Source organism: Argentina anserina, chromosome 3, assembly GCF_933775445.1.
Source record: "Argentina anserina chromosome 3, drPotAnse1.1, whole genome shotgun sequence".
NCBI lineage: Eukaryota > Viridiplantae > Streptophyta > Magnoliopsida > Rosales > Rosaceae > Argentina > Argentina anserina.
Window position 1 is genome coordinate 30567753 of NC_065874.1, and position 10156 is coordinate 30577908.

Below are 10156 nucleotides of genomic sequence, written 5' to 3' on the forward strand. Positions count from 1 at the left end.
AAGGGGAAAAAGTCAAAAAAACCAAACTGGGCTTTTGGATTTTTATTTTTTTTCCTCTTATCACCTACCCAATGACCCCATTGTGGTGATGGGATTTATCCCCTGTTTCTCAAGGATTTCCTTCTCTGTACAGAGACCAAATGGAAACCTGCCATTTGTAACTACATAAACTGATTGCCTAACGTGGAGGGTTTTCATTGGTGACTTGAGTAACTTACTCTGAAACCTAGTAGAGGAGCCAAAACCAGTTGACGGAAAGAGCGGCACCAAGTTTTGCAGAAAAAGAAAGGACAATTTGTGTTTTCTAGTCCCTAAGATATATACTATTTTCAGCTTTGCTCTCTTCGTTTTGAGTTTTGACTACGCTCATTTTGACCTCTTACTCATATTGGGATTATGTCCGACCTTTCCAAAATCTTTAGTTTTTGGTTCCTGATGGTGGCTAATTCCACGACCGATGCTTTGGGATAGTCTGTTGTCTAAGCCGAAATTTAGCTTCTTGAACCTGTATCCATAATCGATACATACATGGGCAGATTTAGGGCATTGGGGGTCCTTCCAAGAATATTCATACGGTGTAGTTTTACATGTTTGGTTTTGAAGTTTTAGTAATATCAAACTCACCCAAGATCAAATTTTAACAAATGCATATTTGTGTGTTATTTTTCCATTTCTTTAACATGTAATTAATTTATTTTATTTTCATTATGCATTTAGTTTGATTAAGGTCTTTGATTAATTTCAAAAATTTTCTTTTGCAATTAACTAACTTATGATAATTTTGAATGAATTGCTACTATTAATATATTATAGTTGAATATTTTATTAGTTATAAATTTTTATCACTTCGGCCGTTGAAGAAAAAATTCAAATCTCCCCGAGTTGTGAATCTTGGATCCGACAATGAATACATATAACTACATAGAGCTAATAAATTTAAGAAAGCGAGAATCATTTAGCGTCTAACTTCACCACAACATTGTCATTCAAGGCAATTATAAGTACATCACTTTCAAAAGGTTGTCAAACACTGAAATTAGGGGAACAATTATGCAAAGTGATCTAAATTACAGGACCAGAAAATAAAATTTTGGCCTAGAGGTCCAGTACAGATGCCATTTAAGTATTTTCTATTTTGGATAATTGACCTGCATGGAATATCTTAATACAGTATGATATTCAAATTAGGACAGAAAGTTCCTTAACCTGCGATTGGTTCAATAATAGTTAACAAACAGCTGGGTTTTGGATAAGGCTGGATATGCAATTACTAGTAGTCCGTGCTGCCCCATCTAGAATAATTGGATAGATATTGATATTATTTATTTATGCCACAATTCACAATTGGACAGAACAGATTAAAGAAAAGCTATATAAATATATTCTGTCCTCATCATATATTCATAGGTAAAGAAAGTTGGGATAAGAATAAGGTTTTTGAATCAGGTCTTAATTCAAAGGGTGGCAGACAGTAAATTAGTATGTGCCAACCTCAGGCAAAGGGAATCAAAATACCTAACCATAATAAAGGAAATCAAATGAAAAGTCAATATCCAGTTTCAATTCCTAATTTTGTTGTTGCTAAGCTGCTGGGGAATATGACCGCATTATTGTTCAATTATGGTGAAGCACAGAGTGACTAGAAGTTCTAGAGCAGAGTGAATACTTCTCATGCTAAAAAGTTTGATTACAATTGTCGGGTGATTCTAGTTGTAACTCCCATTTACTTTCTGTACCTCCTCTTTCATATTTTTCCCTCAATTTTCCAATTATGACCCCTATATCTGATTTTTTTTTCTTCTCAAAATAAACAAAAAAACTGCATCCTCCTATAGAATTGTGAATCCAAGAGGTAAGACAATAGGGTGCTTGTTTGGTACCTTCGTCTATCGACTATACATCCTTCTAACTCCAATATTAACATGAAGCGTTTTAAGGGAGGGACAAAGTTTGGTTTATATCACGAGAGTCTATGAACTTTGCCTTAAAATCCTGAACTTTTATAGCCCTAGAATTAATTTTTCTTCTCCACAGCCGGCCGCCTTAGCCTCTGACATCCGGCATCTCCCCGTCAGCGCTCCTCGTCGGCACAACCCCTGCCCACCGTTCCTGCAGCCCCCTGCAGCCTCTGTCAGCCCTGCAACCCCCCCTGCATCCAGCCCCGCAAGTCTCCGAATCAAAGCATTCAAAATTGCTTCCCCCACATATTCACGCAAGAAACACGACCTTCATAAACAAAGTCTTCGCTCAAGAGAAGCTACTCTCGTCTTCTACAAACCTTCAAAGGTAAATTTTTCATAAACGTTCCCATTTTTGAACATATATATATAAATTATCGAGCGCTATTAAGCTTTTTCATGTCTCTTTTCCGGCATTCTTATAACTCTGATGAGACCAAAGAGGGATATGATTCCCCTCTTGGTCGACGTTTTTCGTGTGACGGTCCTGGGGGAGTCACGTTATTATTTAAAGGGAAGAAATCGATTTCGTGTGGTTGTCTGAGTACACCGTTATTTTGGGTGCGATCATGAGAATCGTTGATATGCATCGATTATTTTATGACCATATACATCACAACCCTTCTAATTTCGGTTACATACTTGAATATTTCGATTATTCGAAACCAATACAACCTTCGTTTTTCTCATGGATGCATCGTCATCGCAACTATTATTTGAATGTTTGAGTTTTCTTAAACTTATGTCTATAAACGATAATCCCAAGGTCTACGTACTCATTTATTTGAGTTGATTCATTACTCTGATGCAACACTATTTGCTTACAAAAGATCCCAAAAATAACACATTCTATGGGACACACTTAAAATGATTCAATAAACATCTATGGCGTTGTATTACCATAGTTGACCTTGAACCGTACTCCACATTCGAGAAACACATGACATTTTTGCACCTGTATCTATTTCTTGAGGGAATTTTGGAGATGGAAACGTAACATTCTTCCATTCTCAATTAAGCACATTTTTTAGCCTCAGGCTACGGCTCCGCTCGATCCAATATGCAAGATTTTGTTGCTATGGACTTTTGATTAGTCAATCTATTTTGACTATGTTTTCTGCTTACTATTTTTCAAGTATGACGTTGGCATTGCCATGATTCTTGCTCGACTTTAGCTTAAGTCGTCTATTGGAATTGGGAGCTTGTTTGTGTTGTATTAAATATTGGCATATTTAACAAAATTTCTCGTATTCCTTGTTTACAAGATGATCTCGTGAGAATTTTATTTGTCTTGACTTAGCATGAATGATCAACATTTGCAACTCGCGTGGTTTTTAAATTGGCCGCTTTTGGGTTACATGAGACCCCAATAACACTACATTGTGATTTTGGACCTTGAAATTTGGAAAACGGACCTCGGAACGTCAAAATTGACATTGTTTTTCCGAGTTACTGTTCCGACATTTCCGGAACGTTTTCCGGCGTTTTGGCCGCCTTATGGCCACTTGCCGGCGTTTCCGGCGCCACCATCCAGTTCTTGTCGGCGTCCCCTGTCGGACAGCAGCCCCGGCCTCCTTGCCGGCCAGCTCCGATTGCCACCGGTTCCGGCGAGTTTTCGACGATTTTTTCGTCGTTTTTCGTTATTTTTCAGGCGTATTTGCCGCAGTTTTTACTACCACATTTTCCCGTCCAAATTTCACCCGGTTTTGAGTTATTTTGACATGGTTTTCCGGTTAATTTTCTAGTTTTCTCCAAGTCGTTTCATAGTTCAAACGATTTTATTATTATTGGTGACCACCCGCACCAAATTGATGGTTTTCCACCCTAATTTTTTGGTATTCAACTGCTCCAATACCATGTTTTTCCAACTCTTAAGTTGAAGAATGTAGTTCTATTGCCATGTGATACACTCGATGGGATTGCACATTTGTTTCAATCCCCCCTCTTACAATATCCTACGGCGTATTGTCTACAAAAGTTTACCGCGTCGTTGACTCTCTTAATTTTATTTTGAGCATGTCCCGCCATGAAATCGAGTGTCTTGCTAATTGCGTAACCACCCACACTGTCCTACGGCGCAGGTAGTTGTTTTACGGATCTCGTGCGGAGATTGTGTTTTATATCTTCGTGCCTTGCTAGGTTTTCAAAGGCCCTACATGCCAATGACGAATTTTCATCTTGATATTTGTGTTAAGAATTGAGAGGAATAAATCTGTCAGATTTCATTGACATTAGCTTTTTCAAGCTTAGACAGTAGCTTTATTAGCCTGTGGACATAGCTTTGCTTGCCTGCAGCAATAACTTTATTTAACTCAAGATTCTTTGAATCATGGGTTCGGTTTTGTTGTCTCCTCGTTTTGACATGATCATTTTTTGGTCATTTTGAACAAGATATGATGATTTGAGTTCTTTGAAATTCACATAATCATCTATTTTTCATGTTCACGAAGCGATTGGAGGATCACCTCACCCGTGCTCCACACGGTGAGGCTATGCCTATCTGTGCCATGCACGGTGAGGCTGAGCCTGCCCCATTCAGCGGCTCCATGGCATTCAGGCCATCGGTGGCGGCATCCCCTCCTTCACAGGAGCTTGTGATGCCTCCCGTGTTTTCTGATGCCTCCATAAGAATCTCTGATGCCCATCGCTCATTTTGCAAAGCTTGTTATCTTGCTAGATTTCAAGGAAGTCCTTATTTACTAAGGCTCTAACTGAGAACATTTCATTCTTACAAAGTATTTAAGGTGACATTAGTGGACCATATCCAACCGAATGCGGACATTTTTCGATATGTTTATGGTATAGGTTAAGAGCATTGACGCGTTGGTCACACGTCGCTTTGTTTTTCCATAAGGAACACTGCATTTGCTAAGTTTTTAGCTAGATCATCATACTAAGGGCTCACCACCCTTCCCATCCTCTCAAATCTATTTGATTGGATACCGTTGGAGAGTTCACCTCCACGACTTTGATGATTTCGTTTTGCATGTCTATTGGAATCGTCGTTGAACATATTATTCCTCATGTTCATTCACTGCACGATCTAGCAGAGCTGGGACTTGGTTATGGGTACTAACCTGCCGATTTTCGTATGGGGATATGTAATGATGTTGCATGCAGCGACACTTCTTCGTTTTAAACCCACAACTTGCCAAGCGTTTAGTGCGTACCAAATGGTTACTGGATACGATCCCAATGTTCTTTTCATTAAAACGCCTATTTGGTTAAAGTTGTTTATGTGCCTCTATTGTAGTTATCGCAATGGGTCTACTTGGAAACGATTAAGTATTCTGGTTGGTTATGATTTATGAATCACCAACACTTGTCCGCTATTTCCAATCTACAACCGTTGATCTCTATCCTGCGATATTAGCAGACGGTCACTTTGATGAGACATACTTCCCGTCGTTAGGGGGAGATATGAAATGCTCCCATTCCGGTTTTAACGCTAGGAATTGACGTGGTGTGGCACTATGTCTCATTAAGATCACGAATTACTCAAAGTGAGCAAATGTGCAACGCATTATCTACCTCCAAAAAGTCAAAGATTCGATGCTCAATGACTTTACCGATATTACGAAAGTGACGATATCGCACATAAATGCTGTGATGTGCCAGTAAGGTTGAAACTCTCATAATATGGGAGAATTTCGTATGACCTGGTCATAGCACCGTTGGTACCATCCCTGACAGTGGGAAGGAAGCCGGCGATTGCACCATCGTACGCTATAGTGTTGTCGGCGCCCGTGGTATTGCACTACAAAATAAGGGCGGCAAACGCAAAGATGGACTAGTAAGGGTCATAGCTTCGGTCTTGACTCCTACCTAGATGAGGGGGAGACTATTATTCTCTGAAATCAAAACCAGAAACAAGCGATGTGCGTAGGCAAAAGTATTCCACCCAGCATCAAGAGATATTCTCTAAACACGTGTATCAACTAAGTTTCTGTGGGACGCTACAAACTTATTTTGTTGATGTTAGAGAAGAATAGAAATCTCACGAATTGATCGTATACATCGCGCACGTGTGTTTAATGGATTAATCTCCCATGATTGATGATGTATTCGCTTATGCTCTTATTCCGTTATAAAGCATCAACGATGAGCAACTTGACCGAAGTGGAATGAATCAATACATGCTAAACTAGACTTGTTATGTTGGTCGTTGTTCAGAAGTGTAATGAGAAAGATGAAGTCATGTGATATATGGAGGATTTATGGCGCAAAGATTGTCTCATTCTCCTAGTATTGACTACGATGAGATATATTCTCTCGTTATTGACATAATTGCTTTCCGTTACTTGATCAGTAGTAGTGTCCATGAAAACTGATTTGCAGCATATGATACTGGTCATAGAATATCTGTAAAGGGATCTTGATGCATATATGAGAGTGCCCGAGGGAATTTAAATGCCTCCAGACCACGGAGAGCTTATGTAATCAGAATGCGATGTTCGAGAGAACGTAGTACAATCGATTGCAAGAACTCATACCCATATGTGTTCATATGAAAGCTAATTCTTGATTCTCTATTCCGTCTAAGTAAAGATGATGAAGAGATTCAATGAGCTATAGATTCATATATGTAAGTGTTGTTGGAACACTATTGCTTTTATTATGACGTGATTAACTCTGCGCCTATGCATCGTCATTGGACTTGCATTGCTCCTTTGACATGGGTTTAGTTCTATACTTAGTGAACCAACACAAATCTTATCCACACCAACGCCGCCAGCAGCTCCAGCAACATTAACGTACGCCTTGGTGTAGCACTCGACACTGGTAGCGTAACAGATATGTACGGTTCTGCTTCAGACCAAAATCAGTCCTTCATTGATCCATTCCCTCATTTTTGTTGCGAAAGACACATTGAATGTGACAAATTAGAATTTATCCAGTTTCATAGGTCAACTTCAACAAGACATACAAGACATATCCCTTGATGAAATATGGTGAAATTAGTACCGTTGGAAAGGTCTGTGTGTCTACTTTCCAAGGACACCAACCATTTGTTCATAGCTATCATATTGAGTGAGTTATGGCCATTTTAGAAAAATAGGACAGTTCTGTCCGGAAATTTGCAAGTCAGTCAATTTCGACAGAGCACTGTGAACTGCTCCGATCAAATTTGGTTTTGAACCTTATGTCACTGGAAATTCACGGGTGTCTACTTTCTAGAACATTTTTTACGGTTCGCTGATACCTATTTTGACGAAGAAGTTATGGCCATTTAAGTGAATGAAAGTCATTATATCCGAGAATCTGATTTTCATTGCAAACTCTTGTTTTGAGTTGTTATGCAATCTTGTTTCCTAAGATCTAAGTTTGGATAAGTATAGCATGTATGATCTAAGGATGTGTGGCTAGATTAATGATTAATCATTAGCCTACGTTTGAGAAACATATAATGAACGTTGTATACGTTGTTCTTTGTACTCCATGATTATGATACTAATCAGGGGGAGTTGTTTCGTAGACTTCAGGGGGAGTCTACCTCACATGATACTATCAAATATAGATGGTGCGTTGTGCTCTTTTTCCCTTCGATCAAGCTTTTGTTTTTACCCAAGATGTTTTTATTTTGCTTGACAAGGTTTTTACCGAGGCAACGATGTGTGCACCATGCAACCTAGGCATGCGACACAAGGGGGAGTGTTCCGGGAGAATTACTATTCTACCCTTATGTGTGTCTTAGCCTAATAAGTTTCATGTTAGGAGATAGATTAGCATCTCCGTAATATATTAAGACTTCAAATCGTACGAGATTGTGGTTTTATAATGTCTATATATCTGCCCCCATTTCATTTAATAATATACAATTATTTCATCCTGAAAAAGATTATTATTTTTAATCAAATTATTTATTTATATCTTTTTTCTACATACTTAACTCTACTTCAAATTATATATATTCAACATACCCACTCATTTATGTGTACACATTTATTTTTAATTTTCTATGTATTTGTTTATATTTTTCTAATATCTTTTAACATACCATATCACGTAAAATAATAAATATATAAATCAAAAACATGTTTCGAAAAAAAACAAAAAAACATAGTAGCAAATGTTCCTCTTAAGTAATTTTATTAATTTATTTCACTATTAAATATCAATAGATATATAATGACACTACTGTCTCTCAAATGCATGACATGTGACTTAAAATTGGATGGAAAATATTAAATTTAACGGATTGGCTGCAAATCGATAATTTTTACCAAGTTGAGGAGATAAATTGATTCGAATACAAATTCGAAGTGCAAACTGACAATTATGGTGGGCAAATTGGCATTTTTGCCAATAAATATATTAGGAACTCAATTGTAACCTATTAGATTTATGATTAGTTTGGGTTGAAGGGAGAATGGTACGTGAGATAGGGAGGTGCCTCTAACTTTCGGATCGGGATCCTCTCCTAACCTATTTCCAAACTAACCTATCTAAGCTTTTTCTAAGATCACGACACGTGTCCACATGAAATCTGATGACATAAAACGATCGTAGGTTTTCTATAACCTTCAGAACTGAAATCGACTATTGGCGCGGGGTTATTTTGTTTTCCCGCTGTTTCTCTTTTTATGGTGTTGGGCGCTTTTGATGAAGTAAACACAGAAAATACAACCTCATTCAATTAAACCACAATCCCATCTTGCTTCCAGTAGTGAATTTGACATCAAATCTATGGTTCCACAAACCCGAACACAATAGTTAAATTGTTTGAAGGAGGAAGCTTGATCGGATCTTCAATCTCACTTTCCTATAAGATTTTGTTGCCCATTGCAACAGGTCAGTATACTACCCATTGATTTTCTTTTATTCTCAAAATTTTGATTTCATATATAGACCCGTGCTTGAGAGTTTGACTTATGCATTTCCTTCATTCATGATTCCATCTATTCTTGTAGAATAGTATATGTTGTCTAATATATTGATATGGGGTGATCAATTTATTGCATTGGTTGTGCATGTTCTCTGTTTTGGTTGTGCTTGTTTGGTTGCAGATGGATAATTTTTTTTTGTCAATAGATGGATAATCCTTTTGGTACAACAGACATCAATGTAGAGATTCTGATTTGGGATTAAATTGGAAACCTAGAATAGGAATGGAGTTTGATATTGAACAAGCAGCCTCTGACTTCTATAATAGATATGGAGGAAAAGAAGGGTTTAGCATTAGGAGGCAGAGTTATAGTAAGAATAAAAAAACAAATGAACTCACTTCAACGGTACTTGTTTGCTGTAAGAAAGGCATTCGTGGCAAAGATAAGAGGGATTTCATGTCTAGAAAACCTAGAGCAGAGACAAGAACATATTGTAAGGCAGAACTTCATATTAAAATGAACATGAAGATTAATAAGTTATATGTTACCAATTTTGTTAAAGAGCACAATTTTGCAGAAGAATGTTCTCACATGCTACCTTCACAGCAAAACATACAAGAGTCTCAAAGCATTGAAATAGACTTGGTACATGATTCCGGAGTTGATGTCGCATCCCTGTATGAGTTGATGGGTAAGCAGGCAGGTGGAAGAGCTGCTCTTGGTTATACAATGATAGATTTAAAAAATTACCTGAGAACAAGGAGGCAAAGAAGCTTGAAGTATGGAGAAGCTGGATATATTAATAAATATTTCGAAGATCAGGCATTAGAAAATCCTTCATTCTACCATGCTCTGCAATTCGACAATGAGGAGTATTTAACAAACATATTTTGGGCAGATGCTAAAATGATCCTTGATTATGGCCAATTTGGGGATGTTGTTAGCTTTGATACAACATACAAGATTAATAAATGTAATCGACCTCTCACTATCTTTGTTGGATTCAATCATCACCGTGAGACTATTATATTTGGTGCAGCTCTTATGTATGATGAAACAACTGAGTCATTTATATGGTTGTTTGAGACTTTTTTGAAGGCAATGTCGGGAAAGGCTCCAAAAATAATGTTCACAGATCAATGCGCTGCAATGGCCAAGGCTCTTCCACAAGTTATGCCTCATACCTATCATAGGCTTTGCAAATGGCATATGATGCAAAATGCTATAAAGCATGGAGCGAGTTTTTTGACAGACAAGGGTGGAATCACATGTATTTTGTCAAGGTTTATGGAGAATATTGAAGATGAAGATGAATTTATATCAGCTTGGGATGCAATGGTTGATGAATATGGTGCACGTGATAATACTTAG

The 10156-nt window shown here is 37.7% G+C and overlaps 1 protein-coding gene across 1 annotated transcript; it reads left to right on the forward strand.

Annotated features, from left to right (window-relative positions):
* Positions 1 to 9067: 9067 nt before the first annotated feature.
* LOC126787465 (protein FAR1-RELATED SEQUENCE 5-like) lies at positions 9068 to 10156 on the forward strand. Its single transcript, XM_050513348.1, has one exon. It carries the CDS (start codon positions 9068 to 9070, stop codon positions 10154 to 10156), a length of 1089 nt encoding a protein of 362 aa, XP_050369305.1.

Excerpts from the sequence above, each read along its gene's own strand:
- LOC126787465 (XM_050513348.1), top strand. The coding sequence starts at position 9,068 with ATGGAGTTTGATATTGAACAAGCAGCCTCTGACTTCTATAATAGATAT.